Source organism: Parus major, chromosome 3 (genome assembly GCF_001522545.3).
Source record: "Parus major isolate Abel chromosome 3, Parus_major1.1, whole genome shotgun sequence".
Classification (NCBI taxonomy): domain Eukaryota; kingdom Metazoa; phylum Chordata; class Aves; order Passeriformes; family Paridae; genus Parus; species Parus major.
In genome coordinates this window covers 58,755,190-58,781,696 of record NC_031770.1, presented here as the reverse complement: position 1 = coordinate 58,781,696, position 26,507 = coordinate 58,755,190, and the positions used below count along the sequence as shown (strand labels likewise).

The window sequence follows — 26,507 nt, the reverse complement described above, 5'->3', positions numbered from 1 at the left end:
AGAAGAGATGCTTCAAGTTCACTAATTTCATCTGCCCAGAACTCATGCTTTACTTATTCAATTTTAGTTATACACCTCTGAGAACAACCTTCCGCAACTCAACTTTATTTTCCTGCACCATGCACTTTAATACAACATAGCATTATAAACAATTTCCTCATTGCACACAAGAGTAACACATGCTATCATAAACTCTATTTCAGCAGACCTAGGAAAGACTGAAAAGAAATAAATCTATTTTTCACAGCTAGAAATGAGGCTGTTTCAACCAGGAACAAATCTTAAAAATGAGATGATTGCTACTTCTGTAATGAATTTTCATCTTAATCCAACATTTGGTTCTTAAAGAAATATTTGGCCTTTATTCATGTATAAAGGCTAAGTAAATGAATGCTTTAGATTTTCTGCTTACTCCTTCAGACTGCCTGAAACATTGCTATTACAAGTAAACTGCTTAATTCAAACACCTAACATCCTTGTTTCTCACCAGGAAAAATGTGCACTGCAGACCACTGCACGGTGGAATCAATCTTAAACAGCACAATTATTATGGCATGCTGGCTACTACCTAGCTCCACTCTCTTTTTCCATGCTATGCATGCTCCAAATTAATTCAAAGAACAAGCTGTTAATGCACAAGGCCTATGTCCTCAGAACTGAGAATATTGCTTAGTATCCTTGAAATAGCATGTTTTTAAGCTCACCTGTAACCGATTTGATTGATGTGATCAGTGTCTAACAACATCTTCCACAGGAGACAAAGGAAAAGCGGGGATGAACCTTGAGCAGAGAAGTGTGTGATTATTTCATTCTCGCTGGTCATCGACTTCCACTTCCGGTACTCTTCTTCCACGTTCTTCTTCAGATTAAAACGGCTTTCCTGAGGCACGTTGTTCTGCTTGAAGAACACCTGAAAAAAGGAGACTTTGCTATGACTGAGAGCCTACAGTAAAATATTTGAACAGAAAAATTTTGCCTGATTTAGCACTGTATGGGCTCCTACTTCCTTGTACCATACAACCTACTATGGAAAGCTTTTATTTCACTGTGATACCACAGTGACTTTTATCACTAACAAAGCTACATGACAAACTGCCAGAGAAAACATAGCTTTTCCAACTTTTTATTTTATTTTTTGATTTTTAAACCATCTGATCTACCTTACACCAGAAGTATCACTTGACCAAATCTGACCGTAGAACACTCCATGGGAATATGGCTAACACATTTCTAAAGAAATAGCAATGTTATAATCATGCTGTATTCTTTAAGGACTTGAGATTAATGCAGTCTAGACAGGGGACGAATCTCACCAACCCACAAAAGGCAAAGGATCTTGTTAAGAGAATAAATTCACTGTATTTCCAATTGTAAAGCCTTCACGTTTAAACTATTACCTGCAGAGGAGCTGGAAAACAGCTTAGCGTATGTGATGCCCAGTTATGTGGAGTGAAACTCATGATAGTCTGCAGTATGTCCTTGCACCAAGTTCCCTGAATTGAATCAGAGCCTGTGAAGAAGTCTAGAAAATGGATTGATGGTATTAGAATTTCACACAAAACCATTTCTTATTGGTATTCCTTTTGTCATTGTACACATCAAGGCTTTTCTATTCCAATGCAGTTTCCTTTTTTTGTCCAACTTCTCCCAGTCCCTTTCTTTGACTTTATTTGCTCTAGAGAAGATGCTAGATATTACCTTTCTATGCTACTAACAATAAGAAGGCTATTTATACAGTTTGAGCTAGAAATAAAGCAATCATGATTTTCATATTTCATAATTAATTTCCTGTAATGTCACTAAAACAAGCTTCTACTGATTAACTGATTAGACTTTTAGAAAAAAATCCTGAGGAAGAAAATGATGATGAAATTGTCAGATACCATTTTATATTGCTTCAAAAAGGCCGTTTAGAAGTACCTGCCCAAATTAAGCTGCAGAAATGAATGAAAACCTCATTCCCCCAACCCCTGGGCTGATTTCATCAAAGACTGAGAAATGGTTAAAAAATAAAGAAACCAACACATGGAAGTCCTTTCCCCTTCAAATCACCTCCACCAGTCTTTGTGAATCAGTTGTTCTAACTCTCCAGCGAGTCTGCAAACTAGAACCATAAAAAAGGAGAGGGAAAACATCTCCCTCAAATCCAACAAAAACCTGATCCAGTCACTGTACACTGTTAAAACATTAAAAGCACAATGAAAGCTTCCTTTTTATGCCAAACTACCACACCTTCCCAAACAAAAGAAACCCAAAATTTAGACTACTTTTTCTTAAATGCAAGCTATAGAGGGGGTGGCTTTCACATGAGCAGCACAGTTGCTGTATTTCATGCTATTTAAATAACATATGTCAATAATCAATCCAAACATTTAGATTTAAAATAACAAAACTCAAAATAAGACACTAAAAACCTCTAAATCTTAGTCACAATGTACCTTTGACTAAACTTCTAAAGAATGTTTCATTATACTACTGCTTCAATTATAGCTTTTTGCCTAAATACAAGTAGTTGAAAATTAAAATTACACTTTTTTCAAAACCAGAAGTGCATGGGATATGTTTTATGACTAGGTCATGTCCATGACACTCTTTTGCACAGTAGTTTAGAGAAATTGTTTGACTACAGCTTTTTCTGGGATGTACTGCTATTACCTGTCACATGTGTTGCCCTTGCCAGAGTTAAGATCAAAGCCCTGTTGAGCTCTTCTGATTCTGCTGAAAGAACTGTTTTGGGATCATTGAGGAACCGTGTGAACTGTGGTTGGACTTCCGAGCTGCCCAAAGCTGTGATTAGCCTTAGAGCAGTACTCTCAACACTGAAAGAAGGAAACAGTCTAGTTACCAAGCAATACTTATGCTGATGCTTCTAAGATTCCAAAAACACCTACTTTTTCCTCCATTTACTGCTTCAAATAATACAGAAACATTTTGTTTTAAAAATTATTTTCTTAACCTTTTGAAAAAGCTCACTTTTCTACTGCTTAATAAATTTATCAACTATTTCAGTATCTTATTTTCAAATAAAGCACTCAAAAGTAGATTTAGCAAAAATTCCAAGTGCAGAGACCCTGAAAAAAGAACCTCAAGTCTCTCCAATTTAGAGCCCCACATTATTATTTTTTGCTCATCTTCATCTAAAGAAGATAATATAAATAAATATATGCAAAACCAAAATAAAAAGGCATGAATAATACATTAGAAGCTTCAAAGCTAACTACCACCTTCAAGTAGACAGTACTAAATTGTCCTTATTAAAGAAATTAGGAAGATGAGGAAGTATAACTTATGATTAAAAGCACTTTAATTTCCAGTGATTTAGCTGGAAGCACTTTTCACACCTGGTAGTTTGAAGTCATTGGAAAGATTTTTATAACATTGTGTCTTTGAAATGCCAAAGCCACAGTTCAGTTTATTCTAGTTGCATGCAGTGCTCATTAAAATTGACTAACATCTGTATTTTACAGACTAAGATGACAAAACAAGATTGAGATCAATAAAGAGATCAAGGCCTTGAATTTAAGGAGGAACTTGTCTTGTTTTCTTTATGCTTGGTAAAGGATAAGCAACTAGGCAATTTGAATTTGGACTATGAAATTGAGAAGCCTGATCCAGTGGAAGATGTCCCTGCCCACGGCAAAAAATTTGGAACTAGATGACTTTAAGGTCCCTTTCAGCCCAAACATTCTATGAATCTATGAATCTACTGTATAATTAGACTTTATATGAACTGGTAATAATGAAGTTAACTCTGTCTCACATACTCCCACAAAATATTTTGTTCTCCAAGAGTGAAAGGACACTATTTTCCCCAACTTTTTGAAAGAAGCCCCAGACTCTACATAGAAATTGAATCTCATGCTCTTCAAATTCATTAACAGTAAGGTAAACTCAAAGCTTTTGCCTGGAATTACCTGCATAACCTCTTTAGACCTTCTCTAACCAGCTTTGTCACCTTGTATTCAAATTGGCCACTGTTTCAGGCTATCATACCCCCTACACACCCTATGAGGGATCCCACTCAGGTTCACATTCAGTCTCCATCACTTTGCAAACTCTTTTTCAGCTGCAGCATGAACTTGATTAATTATCTGATTTGACTGAAAATCAATCTCATAAAAGAATTAAGTGGATCCAACTTAACTCTTGCAAAGGAATTAAACACCCTCTACAGAAGGAAGCACTCTTGACAGAAAAGCCAAGCACTGATTACAAGTAGCAGGCACTGCCCTTTATCTACAATGCAAGAAGCACTTCTGGACATGACAGTTCTGCTGCACCTCCTATTGTGCTGACACATTACACTGCTACCATGGCTGTGCAAGATGCTGCCTCGTGCATCTCTGTAGAGCACTACTGCTAACATCCAACTTACTGCTGAAACATGCCCTGCTGAGACACCCCAAAACAAGTTGGCCACAGAACTAAGACTGGGGAGTGCCATTTAAACAGTTCTCATGCAGCTTTCAACAGGAAGGAATCTGAGATTATGGACAAATATGGCAAATGTCACCCACCAGAGATGAAGCTGGTTCTGATTGGTCTGTGGCACAGCAGCCAAGGAGTGAAGATGGCTGAGGAGCTGGACTCTGTAATGAGGCTGGATGTGATGCATCCGATAGCTAAACATTTCCAGCAGAGTATGCAAAATTCCCCATGCATGAGATTTGAACACAGTTGGCAGGAGCTGACCTTAAGAAAAAAAGTTTGTAAAGTAGGTTTTACAACTGATCACACCCTGAAATACAACTATAGAGTACATTGGTTTTATTAGGCTGTAAGTCAGACTTTGGATTTGAAAAGTGTATTACTTCCAAAGAGCATATGTGCAAGTACTGTCTGAAGATACTGTAAATGTATAGTTTAATAATCTTTTGAATGAACACATACAGCAGACATGCAACTTATTTCAACAAGAGCAATAAAGTATCCTGTGTGTCTCAAAGTAACTTTGCTTATGCTTTTCTTTTTTTCTTTTTATTCTTTTTACGTAAAAAAGCATGTTTTTACACAACACAGCACAACTGTAAAGGTCCTGGCCATAAAAGTGATGGCATAAAGGGACAGCAGCACAACTAGTCTGGAATTTACTGCAACACTAGGACAACTTTCATGGCTTCTTTTATATTAAACTAATTTATACACACTGCACAATTATATTTGCAGTTTTACTATGGTCTCCAGTTGCCATTAAATTAAAATACCACTTAACAGAAAGAAAGGGGAAAAAAATAAGAAGGTTTTCTTTCTTACTGATAAAGCCTTTGATGCCCAAGGATTCTATTTCCATATAAACCAATAGGCGACTATAGGTTTCCACAAGAGCAGGAGCCAAGGCCACACTAGATTTTGCATGAGCCAGCTTAATTACCCTTGTAGCTATGCTGTGAATCAGACTGAAGAAAGAGAGAAAGTGTTTTTGAATCAAAAACATGGTCTTGAAATTTAACACATTATTAAAGTAAATGAATAGATCTATATATGACACGTCCAGCCACAGAAAGCCTTTCTGATGATAATTAGCTACACACAGATTTATGGGTTAAAAAGAAAAAGCTAGTTGCATGTACTCTACCTCATTTTGGCATGAACTGTGAGTGAGTCCAAGAGGTTCATTGGCAGTGGGGTGATTGACCCTGATGCCATGCAATTAGTCCCTGGAAGAGGTGTCCTCATGTTTCCATTTCCATAAATAGTCTCTACTAGTACACCCATTGGCAAAGTGAAACACTCTGAATTGGTTGAATAAGCATTGCACAGCAAGGCAATTTTGTAGTCATTCATCTGTAAGCTTTTATTTCTTAAGCTCTGTTGCAAAAACCTGTGCACAAAAAGATTAAACGTTAAGCAGAAGGAAGAATACACATGCATTCCAGGAATACAACTACAACAATGTCAGTTAAAAACTCCATTATAAAATAGTAGAAAAAATCAAATTGCACCACATCAAAACAACTACTTCTTATGCCACAGTTTCACCATGTTACGATTTTTCTATACTGGAGAAACAGAAATTTCTCAGGAGAAAAACCACAATTAAAATCACCTTTCCAGACAAAAACTTCACCTAACATACTGCTTATCCACACTTTCCAAACCACAGTGTAATAAAACAAAATTGTCCATTTACTTTCAGATTCTCTATCAGTAAAAAAGACTTGCTATTCTATAAAATATATTTTTATATATTTTAAATATATACACACACAAATATATATATATATATATTTACACAATGTATTATTAACTACATCATTTCCATTAGCTGGATAACAACATTTCACTTTTTATGAAATATTTTGAGTTCTGTCTTCTCTTGAATGATTTTGAAGTCACTCTATTGAAAACCTTTATACAGCATCCCATCACACAATACATTTTGAATACAGACTTGGAATTGCCTAATTCACTAGAACTAAACATAAATCAAAACATAACAAAACCCCCACACTCACTCATGGTGAAGTTTAAGAGAATGAGGAATGGGAATCTGCAACTTGGAGTTGTCACTATGTGCCTTCCGGTTCAGATGAATCCAAATGCAGGTCATTGCAAAAGCATGAGTTGACTGGGGTTTGTTAATATCAGGTACAGGAATATACTAAAGAAAAAACACATGAATGTGACATACCACATGGATTAATGTGCAGAAAAACAACTTAGACAGCCAGTATTCACAAAATCAGGTTTTCCTTTTTTTCTGACTTGCTACACCATAAGAAACATTTTTAAAGAACAGATTCTACCATCATCATTGTTTGTAATTTTAAATCAAGAGCTATGGGAGAGATCTGCATCTCAGTAATTATTCTGAAAAACATCCACACCAAACAAATTATCTAAGACCTTGGCAAAAGGAAATTCATGTTTAGGAGTATATAGTTTCCAGACACATGTAGTTACAAAGCATATCCTTTTTCTTTCAGCCTCACACTTACACGTTATTCAGAAACCAATTTATGGTATCTACTTCCATAGCAGGTACTCAGTGGTTCAACAGTATTTTCTGGAAAATCTGAATTGTTCAGTGTCACAGTTAATTCTTAAACATTAGTACGCTTCTCATGAAAAGGTACAGATACAACCCAAAATTAAAAAGTTTTGGATCCAGACTTAGCTACAGTACTGCCATTGGAAAAGGAACTCTTTTGCCAACACCCACATTTCTTTCCCTTTGATACAGTTACTGCTGCACAAATACCACTGAGGGCATAAATGGGACAGCACCAATACATGATCAACAGGATAGCAAGGCAGATCTTCTTAAGAACAATAGCCAGAGATAACATTTTTAGTGCTTGTCAAACTGAATCTTAAAAATTGCTTCCTAGGATTCAGTTTCACAAGCACTTAAAATATAGCACTTAAAAAGCACTAGTCAAAGAAAGACTTTCAGTAAGTGTAACCGGGAGCCATCACTACAGCTGAAGTAAATAGTTCTTCCATTACTCTTCCCATATTTGATGCTGACAAAAGCAATTGAAATCTGACACAAATTGCACTGAAGAATTTCTGTGGGTCAAAACTAACGTAGCAGGGGGGAAAATTGTTACATATGAATTTGATACATCACACACTTGTATTTGTCTATCCATCCACCCAAATTAAAAAGCACTAGGAAAAGAGTAAGCACTCAGGACTTCACAATGACAGTGCTATCAGAATTACAGTTTAAGAACTTCTTCTAAGTGCCCCTTCCACAGCAATTTTAATTCTAGAGAAATGTACAAAGCACGGATTGATTTGATTTGCCCCTGCAAAATGAATTTCGAGTACTATTCTGTTTCAGCCCAGATGTTACAATAGAATTACACATTTTTCCTTTACAGTCTCCTCAGTGCTTTAACAAACTCCTCAAAACCTTAGTCAAACCAAAGCCAAGGAAGAGAGGAGTTAACACAAGTCTAACTTCCCCCTAAAAACAAATGTGGATACAAATTTCATGGATATGAAATCCTCAAAAAAAACTTACGAAACATCTCCCTCCAACTATGCAGCACACTGTTCTAAGAATGACTCAAGAAGGATAGTAATACCAACATATGAAGGTCCCAAGTGGAATTAAAAATAAAACTTTTAATATCAGAGACTTACTTCTTTCTCAGGATACAGGAGGTCAAACAGCTTCATGACTGGGAGGAAGTCAGCCAGTGCATTCTTCTGGATGCTGCCAGAGATGAACTGGAGTAGCACCCACATCAGGTGGTCTCTCCCCTTAATAAGACCACGGCCTGCCAACTGTCAAGAACACTCAGTAACAGAAAAATACTGCATGCAGAAGAAAAATCACTGCAAAGATTCTTATAAAAGTAGAAGGGCAGACTAAAACAGTTTCAGCAGAGAATTTTATAGCAGGACTTAGGCAGAAACATACATTGTTTTCAGAAAGAAAGAAAATAGGTACATTAGTTGTAACACATGAACGGACTCGGTGAGGGCCACAACAATTAATGGTAAGATTTAAAATGCATTTAACTCCTGAGGATCACTGTTTTGAAAAACTAGCAACACTTAAATACTGGTCTTAAATTGTCACTTTGTAGGCCTTGAGTAAAGTACAGTATTGCCATTGCTAGCATCAGGCCACAGGTTTTTAGAACTCCTACAAAGGAAGTCCTTAAGCCAGAAGAACTTTGGTTTGCTTCATCTGGATTCACCAGGGTTTGTTTTTGTCAATGAACTTCTTTACCTGCAACAGCAACTCTCTAATAACTAATATTCTATTCTTATCTTGCTTGCTGTAGTTTTATACTAGATTTGTGCAATTGTGTTGTATAATGTCCATTGTTTCAATTGTTTATTAACAGTAATTATAGGAATACAGGCCTGGTAAAACTAATTTCAGGGAAAACAAAAAGACCAGAGAACCACAATCCATCACAAGTGGAACACAACATACATAGTACATTTTTATGTAACACGGAACTGTGGACAAATGAAGACAGAGCAATGTGCTGTGTGTGTTGGAAACTGCATCTTTATAGCCAGAAGCTGATCCTACAGCGAGGAGAAAGAACATCCCTACCCCACCATCAACAGCATATAGCTCTCTCAACAAAGAGCTCAGGATGTTGCTGGCTGACTGTAACTCCTCCTCTCCCTTCTTATGGAGGACTGGCATCACCACCCTTAGAACTATAACCCTCAGCACCAGAGGAAAGGGCAAATACTATTATCAGTTTTAATGGAATTATTACTAGAATGTAATAATAACTTGGGACTGTGATTACCAGTGTCACCATAATTGCACAAATTACCTTTGATTGTTGATTGGACAATCAGCAAGTTACTACCTCCATTTGCATGGCGTATTTTTTTAGTCCACAAAGAGAACAGGGCATTCACTTTGTTCAAAACTCGTCTGAAAACTGGATGCAACAGCACAGTACTTTGATCTTCTGAATTATGACAGTTTATCTCTTTATTCTAGTTATTAGCACACTTTGAATCCAAATAAAATGCAACATCCTGTAACTGAATACACTAAAAACACACCTATCTCACAGTACCATAACTTGTGAATTTGACTTCTAGAGAGAACAGTGATTAAAAATTTAATTAATTCTTACACATAAGGTACTTCTTGTAGGGATAAGTGACACTTTTTTAAAAAATATTGTTTTTGTTTTTTAAATCCCTCTTACCGTGTGGGAGCGTTACAAACAATTTACCTTTTGATGGAGTGACAGCACCATATGAGGAAAACTTGCAAACTGAAAGAGCACAAAGAAAATGAGCTGGCTGGAGAGATGCTGCCACAGAAGCTGACTGGTTCCACCATCATCAAACTTCTCTTCAGTCTCAGACCGTTCCATGGCATACACCACAAGATCCACCAGCTGGTCCTCCAGCACAGGGCAACGTTGCTTGTGCTGTAAGGCAGAGATCAGATACAGTATTCCAAAAGCCTTGCCATTAACTCCAGAACTTGCACAGTTGCAGTTACAGTACAGTTTTTTGACAGAAGGCTGGGAAGCATGAGATGAAGTCTGAACTTAAGTTAAGGATAAGCCAGTATATTAAAGCTGCACTATGTTACAGGTCACAATGATTTTTACATTTTATCATATATTCCATAATTCCCTACTCAGTTCCAAAACACACTTCATCAATGGACAGGTAACATCTGAAAGATTTTTTGCTATTTTATAGTAAATTCAGGCAGAATGTTATTTCTCTGATCTCACAGTCAAAGGCAGAAAACAAAGCCTATTCTTTAAACAAACAGGTGGGGTTTTTTTTATTTGATTTGGGTTTTTTTGCTGTTTTTTTTTTTTTCTTCTTTTCTCCATTAAGTGCATTTCAAAAGTAGGTAGGGATCACCATAAAGAAAACGTATCAATTGTACCATCAAATTCAGAGCAAACATTCCAATACATGACAAAAGTATTTAATGACTATTCTCTTTTTCACTCTCATATTGGGTTCACCTATCACCTGCAAGCAGCAGCAGAATTAAGATCTGGTTAATAACCCTATAACTAGATGCTGTCCTACTGACACAGCACTGTGGGTTACATCATCCAAAAGGCTTGAAAATTAATCAGTGGTGTGTTCTACATACTGTAAACAGAAAAATTACAAATCAGAGTGAGGAGCCCCTCAGATGTTAGCTTGCCACAGTCTTCATACTGAGCTATCCAAACCCAGAAATAATTTAAAATACACACCATCTCTGATAATTTTTAATAATTATCAAGAAGGGAATGCATTATATATTCAGATATATTCTGTTAGTACAGATGTCTATAAAAGAGGTCCACTACCAGTAATTTGGCACTCAGATTATAAATCTGCTGTTCAAGACTACCAAGTGTAATGTCACATGTTACAAGATCCTCAGTGCAACAACTTTTCATTATTATCCTGCATTTGTATTGTTACACTGACATAATGTATTATAACTAAGAAAAAAAAACCACAGATAGCTTAGCTTCTCACAAAGTGGCAGCATTTTGGAAATAATCTAACCTGTTTGTTTCAATGCAACCTGTACTCAGGAATGGTCACATTTATTCATTTTTTTTATTTGGCCTGATGCCTGTAACATAATGCAGCCTTAAAGAAAAAATATTACTTTATGATACAAAAGAAAAGGAACTGAGCTGCTCAAACACTAATCATGAAAATGCATTATCCCTTTCTAGAGGCAAAAAGGTGTATGTAAAAAAGTTTTAAAAGATCACCCCAATACTCATAAAACATTTTAGGGATGCCTTAGATGAATTCTTTGACTTACTAGCCAAGCAGTCTAAAAAAAGGCTAATATAAAGATATAATAAAAGAGAGATGCTGAAAGGAGATGCTTGTTCTACCTTCATTGATGGTAGTCTTTTGCTATGAAAAAAAAAGAGATTCTCTTCAATTAAAAACAGAATGCAAGAATTGGAAAAGTTGACAAAATACAGTGAACAGCATCCCCTGTTGCATGCTCTTTGCCAGCTCAAAACTGCAGAAAGCTACAATTCCAGCTGTGCCTTCTTGAAGCATGCTTAACACAAACCTCTAGCTAAGACAGAAAGCACCGATGATACCTTTTCTCCCAGTATGCAATGTCATTATCACAGACCAACCACGGTACAGCTTTACAGAGAGCAGTATTGGCACCATCAGTTCAGAACACTTGGGGTCTTTTGTGGCTCGTTTTTCTCCCCCTCCAAAAGCAACTAATTATGAAGCAGAGCAGGGTGCAACAGACAACACTACAGACTAGTTTATAATCCAGCATGCAAAACTACTGTGTACAGGGCTTGAAATTTAATTGTTTGCTAAGCACTGGGTTAATGTCCAAAAGCCTAATCATGTTAGGCCATTTTAATTTGGAATAAAGTTATTCAAAGAACACAACAGGAAAAATATTACTGTTAAAAAAGAGAGCCAGAATTTCCAGTAGGAATTTTTACTATTCTGAATAATTCTAAGTCTGGGAAAAGTTTAAGAGCCAGGAAATTAAAAAAAATTAATTCAAGCTTTTATTCTGCAGACCACACTTTCATTGCTTTAAAGACAATTTTCCATCAGAAAAAATAGCAGTACTACTCTATCCTCATTCAGCAATTTAATTTTCTGGCAATTTCTTTCTTCTGTATTTTCAGTGAATATACACTTCTGCAAAGATCTTGTATCTATAGTTTCAGAACTCTTGGAAATAAAATACTGTACTGCACAGGATTTTGCAGGATTGGGCCCTTGTTTTATTAATTGCTCAAAAGTGAAAGAAAATCTCAGTATAAACTAAGATGAATAAAATTATAGGTGAGAGCTGATTGCCCTCACAGATAAGTAGGAATTTATGTTTTGGCATGGCTTAAGTAAAACAAAAACGAACAACAAAAAATCTCCAAATGCTGTTCTGGATTATGTATGAAAAAATCCAGCATTCAAAATTACTATGCTTTTCCCCTAAAGTAAACATGACTAATTTTTACAATTTGAGTGTACAAACACATTCTCCATTTTGTTCTGTAAAAAATATTTCAAGATCTGAAAATACATATTTTCATTGAAAACATTATTAAAGCATGAAGAAATACAGGGAGGGTAAAAATGTACTTCCATGACAACTTGACAGTAAAATTTCTTGAGACCAGCCCTCTAATGGACTAGTGGTATTTAAGTGGATCAGAGATTCACTTGTATGGTGGCTTGTTGTTCTTATTTGAAGAATTTGGCTTTGAGTTTTTAATTCCTTCTTTTTTTGAGACAGGGTGGGTATTGAAAGATGTGGCAGGGGCATTGTTAGCATTAAAACTATTTCCTACAAGAAAAATATTTTAAGTAGTCAGTAAGGCTGGCTGATGTCTATGACAGCCTTTGAGTATTTTAAACAACATTTAGTAAATAACTACACCTAAGAAATAGAAGACCAAATCACAGAGGTCGAGATCCCTACAAGAGTAAATGGTGTCTCCAAAAGTCCAATTCAAAATGCCTAAACTAGTTAAAACATAACAGAACTGCTTCAACACATCCACTTTCCAGAACTGTATGCTACGAGGACACAAAACCTTCAAGCTTATTGTTTATACCTGATTCTATCATCTCTTCCAGGTTTGGCAGCCATTCTCAAGTTTCCCTCATTAAAAAAACGGAGTAAGTTTAAAAAAGGAACATATACTTGAGTGTTCTCAATGCACACCCATACAATCAGAAGCATATAAAAATAATCACACTCCTTTTATTTGCCATGACACTATCACCAGTAAAATTGGGTAGTAAGATCCCAGCAACAACTGAAATTTTAAAAATAAAAGTGAAAGTCAATTTTTAAATATTGCATTATGCCATCCCTTTCACTTAACAGTTCTGCTTACAACAGCTTCCCCACACTAATTATCCTGGTTTGCAGCTAGCAGAGAACATAATTATACATTCACCTGCACAGAGTAAGGCATAGATAAACTGTAAATCACCACTGCTGGTTGAACAGCTGACCAGCTAACTCCACTATTTAAAGAGCAAAATCATTACTACAACAGCTGCTAATTAAACATTTTTACATTACAGAAACTAGACCCCTGAAAATTACGTCCTCTCTCAAATATTCTCCAAACCAGAGAAATCAAAATAACAGGTTTTTTCGATTGTTTAGAGGACTGCAACAAGATCCTAACTCAGCTATGCAAGCAAAAATGGCATTTTATTCTTCACATAAGTCTGTACATACAGAGGAGGTAAAGATATAAACCAAAACCTCCAAAGTGAGTTCATGTCCTGAAGACATTACTTTAGTTCCATTTTAAGAAACAACTGTAAGATCCCTAAACCAAATCTTAATGTGGTATCAGTGCATTAAGACACTCTGAATTGTTAATCATTTTCCAAAAAAACAAATTGTCATATAGTTCAAAAAATTATTTTAAAAAATAACTAAGAATTTTAATTGTCACCCCACCTAGCAGGAGAATATAAACTGACATAGAATTGAGTCATTTAGGTTGGATAAGACCCTTAAGGTTTCAATGGCAAGCCATGACAATATAAAGGATAAAGTACAATTTAAACCTCTATTTCCTATAGACCAATTCAAACAGGTATACAAGAGCATGTACTGTCCCACACAGAAGTACACAGTAGCAAAAACTCCGAGTCCCCAGACATCAACAAAAGAAACATTTTGAAGTCCGTATTATTACATTTGGACTTAAAACCATATACTTGATAATGGTATTGGAAAACCTTATCCCACAGGTCCTGAAAGGAACACATTAATCTATAAACATATGAAATTTTACCTTCATTTTTCTCCCTGCAAGGTTAACAGGACAGCTGGATTTGTATATTTTTTACATAATTCAGAGATGGCTTGAGTGAATGGTTTTCTAACACAGATATCATATCCTTAGTTAAGACCAAACCACAAAATTTCATTGTTCATCTTCAAGAATATTTGAGAACTAGGACAAATCTGGCTGAACCATACCTAGAGATTGTGATGCCAAAAGATTCAAATGAAGGCTCCAATCCTGCAACTGGATCTGTGTAAATAGTTGACAGGGCATACAAGCAACTCCACATAAATAATTAATGATCATAAATAAATAATGATCATTGCGTTGAGGTGTTTATTTATTCTGAAACAAACTTGGCACTATTTGCATTTCTAAGTGTCTCCTATTATAGTGACAGTTAAATTTCTGCAGGTTATTTCACTAATAATAAAATACATAATTATCAGCCATTTTACTGTAAGCATTGATACAGTTACACAACTTCTGAAAAGCATGCTACTATTTTTGTCAGGTGGCTACATTAACAAATTGAAATATAACACAAAGCTAATTTGTACCTAAAAACAAGTAAAATTTTAATGTTTTCCACAGTTTTATGCAGAGAATATTAACATTTAAATGGAACATATTTCCTGTTTTATACCACTGTACCACCCACCTCTACATCTGTATTTTCAACTCACAAATTTTCAATGTCTTTATGCTGGTGTAACTAGTAGCACAGCTATAGTTCATGTTCTGTCAGCATTTCCTTTATAAGCTACATTCTTCACGTTTGTTCCTTGGCCATAAAAATACACGCCAGGATGAAACTTTGTGTAGGAATTCCTATACTAGCAAACAAATTTCAAAAAAAGAGTAATTTAATACAATTTATTTCTTCAATTACTTTTAGAGGATGGTGAAGTAGGAGTTAAAACCCAGCATTTTTAACTTTTTTTTTTTTTTTTACATAAAAGGACAGACCATCCATAGTTAGAAGAATAAATTGGGTTCAACATAATTTTTGTCTATATCTTGCATTATTTACCAGCTACAAGATGGATAGAGGAATAGTTTGGTTTATCAACTCAATGCAGACACAGAAAGACACACAAATACTACTCATTTAAACAGTAAACCTAGCAGCTCAATTCCAAGGTTTAACATTTCAGCTGCTTTTAAATCTCAGGTACGAAAGATCATCATGAACAACACAGAGTACTGTCAGCCAAGATGTAGGAATCTGTGCATTCAAAAACATTGAACCAGTTCAGGATATGCACTGGTGTATTCCATTACATTAGGAAATGTACACAAGGTTTCAGGATCATGTAGATTTTATAGTCAAGTTACAAACCTGAAAAAAGTTTCTTAAATGGAAACACTGACACAACCTTCACTATAGTATTGCAAACAGCAACGCTATTTTATCAATCTTAAACACTGTTTTTTTAAAGTAGGTGTGGCAATTATTAATGTAATGAGGGATAAACTATAAATATAACACACATCATTTTAAATTCCAAGCAGAAGTCCACTTGCTTGACTTGCTCAGGTGTTTATTTATTTAAACAAGTAGTCAAAATTTTAAGGAACTACTTTTTGTGTGGTATTCTGCACTACTCTTTTTTCACCTAGATTGGAGAATATTATAATTGCCTGTTGGGAAGTTCTTTACAGAGGCTTCCTAATGGTAAGAATATTCTACTAGTAAATCTTTCTTTTTTTAAATGATGTATTTACAGCCTTATATTTTGACAATTAAGTCCCGTGGATGTTTTTTCCACCGGCTTAAGGAAAGAAATTTTGAACTAAAATCTCTCCTCATCTGAAAATTCCAGCAAAGTAAAAGTTATGACTGGTAAGGGGAAATGGTAGCAGTCCATTCCAACAAAAATTTTAGTATCAAAGGACCACTGACTGTCAGCTTTATGCTACATCTCTCATATCTCTAGAGAATTGTAGGGAGAATTTGTCCTTGACTAATGGTCCTGCCAATTTCAAGCCCTGACTGTACAAGTATTCTCTGCCTAGAATCAGTGGCTACAAAGCGGCCAGCGTATCGTTAGTCACAATACAACAGTAAGGTTGTGAACATACCTGAGCAATGTTCAAGGTCTAGAGCATTGGAGGATGGGCAGGACAAGACAGGACAGAACAAAAATAAAGGAAGAAAAAAAGAAAAGACAAAACAGTGACTATGAGGCCAGCCTCAAGGATCCCCAAGTCAGACTAAGCCCCCCATTCTAAGGTTTCAAAAGAAAAAATGTAACAAAACAAAGCCCGGCTTTCAACTATTCTAGTACTATAACATTCCAGTATAACAGAATACAACAATGCTTTAAAAACCAACAAACAATAACCAGTCTCCTACGGTCTGTCAAAGGTGTACTTGAGGCTGGCCTTATAGGAAAAAAAAGCAATGCAAAAAAAAATCATATTTTAAATCTCTACTTTTTAATTTAACATTCGTAAAGCAATATACAAATGATAGGAATAACAGTGTCCAATTAACCTAATATGATCCCATAAAAAAAAAAAATCACTCTCCGTACCTAAACTGTTTTGCTTAGTTAGCTATAGCAAAGAAAAGAGAAAAAGAATAGTGCAGATTCTATGCAGAATTAAATCACATGTTACAGCACAGTACAGTACCTGCTTATTCAGACCTAGCATATTGCAGACCATATCCCTTGAATACGGTTGTTCCAGCACGTATCTCAACAAAGCAGTCTGTGGCTCAAACAGATCCTTGAAAAAGAAACAAGCAATCACATACAAACATATATTCCCTCATCATGTTTAATTGTGAACTTACAATTAACTGAATAAACAATGTAAGAATAAATGTTTAATTTATGCAGGTATGTATTATCTGGGAAATCGTCTTTCTGGTAGCTAAAAGAAATGAGCAGATAACCATAGCTCTTAAGATGTTGCAGATTTTATGAGGTCCAAGAAGAACATTCTTCATCCAAGAAAAGGATAGTATACTTCTTGGAACAGCCTTGAACTCAAAGGAAACAAAGTGAGACAACAGAGGAAATGCACCAAAATGCATAGAAATCATGACTGACATGAAGAAATTAGGTATGAAACAGCTGCTCACTGCATCTTCCAACAGCCTGAATCACTTTAAATAAAAATCTTATCTGGAGGTGGGTTCAAAACAAACAGAAGGAGATGATTTCTCATGCAACATGCTGAAATGTGGCACTCCTTGTCAAAGGAATGTTAATGATACTAAAAGCTTACAGAGACTCAAGAAGAGTCTGAAGAAGTATTTGGGAGATAAAGGTTTACTAAATACAGAGAAACCACGTCTGTGTCAGGAAACACACAAAATTATAATGGCTGTAGATTGTGAGCACTATACATGTCACTAGACAAACTGTATTTATTTCCTTTATTAGACATCTAGGGTATGGGAACTGGATGCAGGACAACATGGATTCTTGTCCTGATCCTTTGAATTCTTCAAGTATACCCCTACTTCACATTCAGAGTTTTAAGTTTAAATATGCAAACTTTAAGTTTGAATTGTAAATTATCTTTCCTGTAGAATAATGAAGAGCACAGAAAAGAAGAAATTACTTTCCCATTCTCTTCCATCTGGCCAATTTTCCAATCAATTCTCTGCTCTCACTTGCTCTCTCACATGTAGACATTCACATAGCACATTAAATTATGTCTCATGTTCTTCAGCATCCTGGACAACAGTTATATCAAACATTATTCCAGGTCCTCTGTATGTAGCTTGAAATCACTGAAATATAAAATACCTACACCTTCAAAGCCAGCCTAACTGGAAGAGATGGATGTTCACGGTTGAAATTTTTCTCCACTTTAACGACATAAAAGCTTTGTTTTACTGAATATAACCGGTTTAAGAAGTTTAATAAGGCATACCTTATCATATGGTAAGAGTCCTTTCAAAGGAAAACGAAGGGTTGTAGGATCCAGCTTCCATGAGTTACACATGGCACCCGAGTTATTTACCACAGGAAGGAGACTACAGCGACCTACATGCAATGAAACAAATTCTCAGCCAGTGAAACTGGCCCATTGCCTAATCATTTTGATGCAAAAATTGGCCTTGGCCACTTTTATGCTCTCCTTAAATTTCCACCATTTAAACACTTTTACCACAGGATTGCTTCAACCTGATTTTATTTTTCTAACTAATTTTCAACTAATAAAATATCTAAGCAGTAAAGTCCCCATTTATTCACACTGGGTACGCCAAAAATAAAACTACTTGCAAATATCAACCTAAAACTATCCTTATAGATTACCAAAATACTGGTTCCCCTGCCATTGCTTGACCTAGGGATTTGATTTCAGCAGACTGACCCTTTCCACAAAGTAAATAGCCTTATAAACCTAAGTAGAATACAGTCTTTCAATTTCCCTTCATTGAACCTGGGAGAAAGATTGTGTTCAGTAAAGCAGTCAAATGCAAGCATGTGTATTTCAATATAAGTCAATGAAGATCCAATCAGTCCAGTGAGACCAAAACACATGACATGTGTTTGGTAGGCTAAATTTACATTTTTTAGTCAGTGTAGTCTAACAGCTAGCCAGTGTAGCTAGTAGCTAGCCAACTAGCCTTTATTTTAGCTGCTTAAACATAAGCATCTGAACTGAGCTCCAAGCAAACCTGTATAGCAGTATGAAAACTTAGGTGCTCAATTTTGACCTTTCTCAGTTCAAATTCCATGACTTCCATTATCCAAACTGGCCATATTATTATCAGATAGAGCAAGAAGTAAATAAACATTTCTTTCTTCCCTTCAATCATATCTGTATAGGTCATTTGCACATACAACATTTGGAATGTGATCCCCGTCAGTCATATAAATAAAAGTCATATAAATAAAAGCTATGCCACACTTTCAGTACAAGAATAACTAGATGCTTCTGAAACAAAACGCTTTGGGAGCATTACAGATGAATTTACATTTTGAATCTCTGCACTAAAGAAGCTCTATCTCAATAAACCTTGCTCAGAATTAATGCAGCTCTTACTAAACTACGTAAAGCAAACAGAAGACATTTCTATCTTTTGAAGAAAAATGCAGAAGGCATCATATTAAATCAGCCAAATTTTGATCATCAGATTTCTAACAATAAATGAAGATGAGCATTTCTTTCACAGAAAAGTAGAACAAGTACCTATCTGAGCTAGGAAACATTCACCCAGAATCCTACAACAACTGAGAAGAGACTGAGCACCTACAAAAGCTCCAAGAGAAACTGATGTCAAAACACTCCATGACTAGCATCCCAGTGGATACATATTAACTCAAAATCCTTGGGCACAGAAAGCCTGTAATTTCCCTATTCTGCCAGTGACCTGTAGTTACAAACCATATGACCATATAACAAGTAGTACACTTCCACTACCAACAGGTGGCGAAAAATTATTTTGATCTCATCAATAAATTTTCCCCTTCAAAACAAAAACTGAAGGGATCAAGTCTGAAAACTGACAAGAGTAGAGGTACTAGATGAAACATAAGATATTTGGCTTCGATGACATAGGTCCCAAAAGGTTTTAAGAAAAAAACAGTTCTAAATAAATAAATTTATTTTAAAGTCATTCATTAAGTCATTCTCTTACCACAAATAGAATTTATTCTTGCTGTAGGTCTGAAGGTATCCACAAAATCTGATACTAAATTACCTAGTAACTGGGTGAGAAGAGGAGAAAAAAATTAGGGTTTAAGTTCCAGACACTGATAAGGAATATTTAAGACTTTAAAATATATATGTGTATGCATTTTAATAAAATATGCAGAAACCTGCTAAAAAAGCTAGCTTCCTATTTCAAAAAGTTGAAAAAAATCATCTGGAACATAAAAAAATAAAAATGTGGCATGAGAAAGGAGGTGCAGCAAGCACTCATCCCCGTTTGCACTCAAGTAGGAGTTTATATAAGAACTGTCTCCTATGCAAACTGTTATTTGAAGGCATAGCACTTATAACTTCTGTTCATAAAAAATCTCTGCTGCTGAATAACAATTTCACATAGAAAAATTATCCAGATCAGTAAAATCTACTTTAAATCTTCTCTCAAAAGACAGTAACAGTTTTCCCATTAATACAAGGGAGTTGGGATTTTACCCTTTTCCAAACACCTGGTTATTTTAACAGAATGCAAAATTAAGAACTGGATTGATATTACATTATATTTTGGCAACAATGACAATTTTCATCCCACCAGAGCCCCAGATCTCTGCATAATAAACACAGAAAACACTGGTCAACTATATAAAGTGATTTTTCTTATCCTGAGAAAGCACAAAGTGGTAGGTATGCATGACCTGCATTTCCAAATGTATTCAAGAAAACCAACTCAGTGCTTCAAAAGTTTTGAACATTAGACCATAGGTCAAAATCGTGTCATCAGTTTCATGCAAGAACACAGTGAGCTGCTGCTGCAATATATCAAGCCTGTATCTTAATTTATGTGACTAAATACAGAGCTTACTGTTGAGCAGATTTAAAATTTTCACATAAACTTGGTTTTAAAATACAGGCATTGTGTGCAACAAAATTCCAGGGTACATTCTTTTACATGTATAATTACCCAATGGGGTAGTTTTCCTTCAGGATACAGTTTTCTGATTTCTGTAACTGCAAAGTAGGCAGGCAGCAAACAAGCATTTCTTTCCAAGATGTAAGCTACCACCTATGAATAAAAAAATACATCAGTGTACAAGACTCTGGATAGGATAAATGCATGTATCATCTGTCTACTAGTCTGTGACAGCCCACTAAAATATATACAAGAATTAAAATACTTTTTCTTAAGTTGCATTCGTTAGACTGAGCCTAATTAAGACCACGTCTCTATGTCTGCCCACAAAGTACTGAAAACAATTGCCATTTTTATTCACCAAGAAAAAACTATTAATCATTATTACATCCTATACATCTTACCTTAGGGAAGTCAAGCACTGGGCCTGACTCTCTTATTAGGGATTCTAACATTTCCTTATAATACCCCAAAAAAGCTCTTTGTTTACTGCATAAACTGCTATTACAGTAGAGAATTAGAACAGAAAGAGTAAGACTTTCCTGTTGAACCATACCAACAATCAGAAACTCACTAATAACAAGAGGATGAGGCCTATCTTCCTCTATAGTGGTATAAAATCCATATAATTACCTCTCTTGCTGCTAAAAGCTGCTGCACAACAGCTGAGCTCACGGTGTTTGGAATTGTTAGGATTTTCTCTAGGATCACTTTCAGCAGATCCCGCACGCCCTGAAAGAAAACCCATGAGGTTAAAACCCATGTAGGCTCTTAGATAGTCTTTATTTCTGGCAGAAAGATTACACAATCAACATGGTCAGACAGTATTTTGACAGAAAAATTAGTTCTTGCTGCTAAGTGTCAGAAGACAAACTGCTACTGAGAATATTAATACTGATTACATTAAAATTTAACACTAATTACATTAAATCCCTTATGGAACTTCTCAGTCCTAGGACGCTCCGGAAGATAAAGTTGGTATTTTGATGTGCATCCAAAGACATCCAACCTACAAAGCCTTTTGCAGCCTGAGCAGAGCACAACGTTGTATTTTATGTTTTCTGACCTAACTTGATCAACAATGCAGCGAGGTGATTCTCTGCAAGACATGCATGGTTTCCTGCTCCTCCTGTTGGAGTCATACCAGCCAGGGACTCAAGCTTTCAGGAGCTTTTTGCTACGTAGTAACAAAGGTTAAAGCAGATGACAGAATTCCAGCTTTAATGCTTGATAGTTTTTATTTTCCTGCATTCACCACCTCTGCAACTGCATTAGGGTTATTTAGCTTGTACCTGAAAATGGAGGGAAAGGACTGTAACAAAGAAAATAATACTAAGAATTACACTGTAAATAAAAAATTATCTCTTAGGGTAAAATTCAAAAAGCATTAAAAGTGCTCATTGAATTTTCTAAGAAAATCAGACTTTGAAAAATTGGATGTCTCTGAGGTAAAATCATAAAAACAAAGGTAGCAAATAATGTGTCTTTGCAAAGAGAAAGGAATGAGTGGAAGATACCTTGTAGTCTACACCTCCAATAATCTTCCGAACCAATTTAAATGTTAATGCCCACAGCTGAGTCCTTTCCCACTCAAGTGTATCGGAGTTTATCAGAGATTCACAAACCATCCTAGCAGAAGAAGACAATGCAAGACTGAATGGCAGATACTAAGCACATGTTTTCCAGCAGTAACTGTATAATGTCATTGCAAAAATACCTCAAATACAACATCTTCCATGTATCTAATCAATTATTCCAACACAGCTCACCTGGGTGGCAAAAGTCCAGTTTCTACTGCCATTGCTAGGCAGTCATAAAGAAAAGAAATTCTTTTAGGACTATGTTGGCTATGAATGAATCTTACAATCCACTGGACACACTGTTCATGAGACTCCTGAAAAAACAACAGAGAGAAAGAATGCATTTGCAGGTAGTGAAACAAACTATAAAATTCATATAGTATTCTACTATGAAAAATATGAAACTAACACCAGAACAGATCTATACATACAGTTGCTCAACATACAGTTTTTCCTACAAGTCTTCTGATATTATTTTGAAGAAGCACATTTGTCCAGCAGAAGTTGGTCAGCTGTACTGTCCAGTTACTGGCCAATACAGGAATCATTTCCTAGCTTAACCACTGATTTCTATAGTCAGCTTTGGTTTTCACAACTAAGTTAGCAGAGACCAATTTTTTTTTTTTTTTCACAATTATAATCAAATTCAGTGAAAATAAAGATGAACAGGCCTCCAACTATGGAGCAATGTCTGGAGGTATCTAGCTTTTGAAAGGTGATTTTTTTAACCTAACCGTCTCATTTTATATTTTTCTCTTCTGTATACTTATTCACTTCTACTAAAAATTCTGTAACAAACTACCTTTTATTTTTTATTTCTTTACTGTTACACTTCTACTTGCTTATCTTTATTTGCACTGCACACCAACCTCTGCTGAACAGCTATATAACCTTACAAATCTCAAAATTGCCTTTCTTTTCTAGCAAAGTCTTCCTATATTCTTTACTGTGCCATGTCTGGGACAAGATTCTGAATAACTGGACACACACATTATAGCTTAACTGTTTATCTACTAGGAAAGATATCTTTGTATTAAAAAAGTATATAAAGTACAAAGATGTAAACAACAAATCAAATGTTAACCTGGGAAAGACTGCTCCAGAACTGTCTAAAAGCTCCCAGACAGCTGATCAGTTTGGTTCTCTCATCTTCTGGAGTGTCCATAAACATCCTAATGCAAATAAGAACATCAGTTTTTAGCAGTACCCAATGAAACAAGTAGAAAAATACATTTATACATAAAACCTTGCACAAATAAAGCAGTATTCCACTTACCCAGGAAAGGCTTCTTCAATTACTTCTGTTTTCTGTAAAAGAAAAACCCCAAGTGAGATACTCCTAGAAGGTTTTCTATGACTATCATGGCCCCAGGATGAAGCACAAAAAACAAAGTGACATTGTTATGGGACTGTACCAGAGAATGATAAGTATCTTCTGCTAAATCACACTATTGCAAGGATGAGAGTGCTTTGTTTTCATATAGACATATAAATGTTGCGGATCCAGATTAAGGCTTTGTTTCTTTGTTTTGGATTTTTTTTTGGTTTTTTGTCTTCTAAATACCTAGAGATTAGTTCACTTCCCAAAGCTGGAGAAGTTGTTTCACTGTATTATTACAGTTCTCTTCTCATAATTTCAAAAATTAGTATTTTTTAATTCCATTAAGTTTTTGCCCCTCTTATGTTCCATGACAGTCAGTTACACAAATCAATTAAACACAATTACTTTCGCATCCAAATTTAGATCCATTGCTTTTTAAATTTGACTGAATGATGTAATGATCTTGTACTAGGTAAAAAACTAAACATGAATTTCCAATTTATCTCCTCTAAGACCTTCCTTTACCCGCCCCACCCTTTTTCTTCTTCAACTCCATTTTGCTCAAAGGCTTCTATATTATTATTCTAAAACTTCAACAAATAGGTTTTGAAAAATATTATCCTAAAGCTTTTCCTACATCTTGTAAGGATTTGATATTCTGCTCAGGTGTGACCTAATACTGACCATTATGTATTTTCACTGTTATATTACAGATATAAGAGCATGTAACAAAATCAATTTTCTGGCATTCCTTTTCCATCATCTGGCCCAGAACTGCCCGTCACTGACACTCAAGAAGCAAAGGAGAAACTGACACTCATCTGCTCTGCACAGAAAGCAAGGTAAGGTTTGTTGCTATCCACCAAGATAGTACCAGCAGCAGGGAAAGCAGTAAGTTGCTACTTTATTGGTTATTGCTCCAAAAATACAGGGAAATTTTCTCAGAAACTATTTTGTTGTCATTCCTTATCAATCTTAGGCAAATAACAGTGCATAAAATCAGGAAATGTGGCAACACAGGCAAATGAAAATGTTAAAAATGTGAAAGCAGTCTGAATGGCAATGCCAAAAGTGGACTCAGTTACACGTAGGCAATTAATATGCTACAAGCAACACCACACAAAGAAAAGTACATCATGCATTTTATAATGTCAACTTAAAACAGAAAGGTTGGGCTTTTCTTTCCCTTATTGAAATTCATCATGTGGAAATAACTTTTAATTGCTCTGAGACCTACATATTCTTTCCACTTCAGACATTTCAATCAGCTTCTTTTTGTCTGAAATGTCAGTCAGGCTCCTGTTCAGGATCAGCTCCTGTCACCCAGTGTTTCCAACTGTGAACATCTCACATCTACCAAGAAGCTCATTCATTTCTGCTCCACACAAGTGTGATTAATGACCCACTGACTTGACTTCACAAAGGGAAAGTCCTGATTAACTAATTTAATATCTTTCTATCATAAGGTCACCCACCTAGAGAGGACAAAGAGAAGGCAGTGGAAGTACTTTTTCTGGATAACACTTTGGATACTACCCCTCACAGCATCCTTCTGGACAAGTTGTTGAATTGTGGGATAAGCAGATTCACAGTGTGCTGGGTAAAGAACTGGCTGGCAGGCAGAGCTCAAAGGGGTGCAGTCAGTGAGGCTGCATCTGGCTGGTGATGGGTCACCAGTGGTGTTCCTCTGGGCTCAGTTCTAGAGTTCAATATATTGATATTGATATTTATATTATGGTGCAGGAGGTGAATGCACCATTAGCAAATCTGCTGATGATACTAAACTGACAAGTGCTGTTGACTCTCTTGAGAGATGAGAGGCCTTACAAAAAGATGTGGATGGACTGGAGCACTGAGCTCCAGTGTCACTCAATGACATGAGATTTAGCAAATGCCAGATTCTGTACCTGGGACAGAATAATACTGGGCACAGGTATAAACTGGGAGAGAGGTGGCTGGAGACCAGCCCTGCAGAAGTGGATCTGGGAGTGCTGGTCAGCAGCAGCTCAGTGTGAGCCAGCAGAGAGCCCGGGCAGCCAGGAGGGCAAACCCCACCCTGGGGTGCACAAACCCTGTGTTCAACCATCCAGACAAAAGAGGTGATTATCCTGCTGCACTCAGCTTTGGTATGGCCACACCTCGAGTACTGTGAGAAGTTCTGGGGCCTCGAATGCATCCACGGATAGGCAGCAAAGCCGTCTAAATTGTTGGAAGGACTGTCTTACGGACATTGAGGAGGCCTTTGGGCTAACTGTGCTTCGTTTTGCAGGCAGCATTGTGCGTCTGTACATCCACAATCTGATTATGCCATTATGCTGGCTCGCCTACGCGGGACATCCATCTTCTCCTACTCTCCTTCAAAACTCCTTAAACTGCTTATTTTACAGCAATCTCGGCGCTCTGTAATTCGGTATCGGTTAAGAAAGCTGTTTTACGCCCAGTCCTACTCTGTCCCAGCTTTCCTATAAAGCCCAGCGGGGGCAGATGCCAGCCCTGGGGAATCTCCTTCCCTCACGGCTCTCCCGCCGCCGAGAACAGCGCGAAACACGGCCGGGGACGGCAGCGGGGCTCCACAGCACACGAAAACCAAAAGCACCTCTCCCACCCGCTTTTCATCTCCTTCAGGATGCCCGCCCTCCCCAGAGGGCGCACGGCGGGCCTGCCCACAGCGCTGCCCCGGCAGCGGCGGCGCTGCGGGGACGGACTCACCACCACCTCCTCGAAGATGCTCTGCAGCTGCGTCTCCATGGGCACCATGGGGATCGCCATGGGGCCGCGCCGGGCCCCGCCGGGCCCTTTGTCAGGCGCGGGCGGCGGCGCCCACCCCTCCTTCCCCGGCCCGCCGGAAGCTC

At 36.6% G+C, this 26,507-nt stretch overlaps 1 protein-coding gene across 2 annotated transcripts in view; it reads right to left on the bottom strand.

Annotated features, from left to right (window-relative positions):
- The window catches only part of MED23 (mediator complex subunit 23), a 37,743-nt gene extending 11,236 nt beyond the window's left edge, over positions 1-26,507 (bottom strand). The window contains exons 1-20 of one of the 2 annotated variants that reach the window (XM_015622400.2): positions 26,365-26,507; positions 23,611-23,642; positions 23,419-23,506; positions 22,524-22,648; positions 22,272-22,383; positions 21,388-21,486; positions 20,806-20,907; positions 19,837-19,906; positions 18,123-18,235; positions 16,869-16,964; positions 16,314-16,331; positions 9,672-9,872; positions 8,095-8,238; positions 6,456-6,601; positions 5,576-5,821; positions 5,254-5,396; positions 4,518-4,692; positions 2,656-2,819; positions 1,398-1,522; positions 705-910 (exon numbers count right to left, since the gene is read on the bottom strand). In XM_015622400.2, coding sequence (XP_015477886.1) covers positions 705-910; positions 1,398-1,522; positions 2,656-2,819; positions 4,518-4,692; positions 5,254-5,396; positions 5,576-5,821; positions 6,456-6,601; positions 8,095-8,238; positions 9,672-9,872; positions 16,314-16,331; positions 16,869-16,964; positions 18,123-18,235; positions 19,837-19,906; positions 20,806-20,907; positions 21,388-21,486; positions 22,272-22,383; positions 22,524-22,648; positions 23,419-23,506; positions 23,611-23,642; positions 26,365-26,424 — 2,465 coding nt within the window. In that variant the 5' untranslated portion in view covers positions 26,425-26,507. The remainder of the gene's footprint in view (positions 1-704; positions 911-1,397; positions 1,523-2,655; positions 2,820-4,517; positions 4,693-5,253; positions 5,397-5,575; positions 5,822-6,455; positions 6,602-8,094; positions 8,239-9,671; positions 9,873-16,313; positions 16,332-16,868; positions 16,965-18,122; positions 18,236-19,836; positions 19,907-20,805; positions 20,908-21,387; positions 21,487-22,271; positions 22,384-22,523; positions 22,649-23,418; positions 23,507-23,610; positions 23,643-26,364) is intronic. The other variant, XM_015622401.2, reaches the window with a different exon arrangement.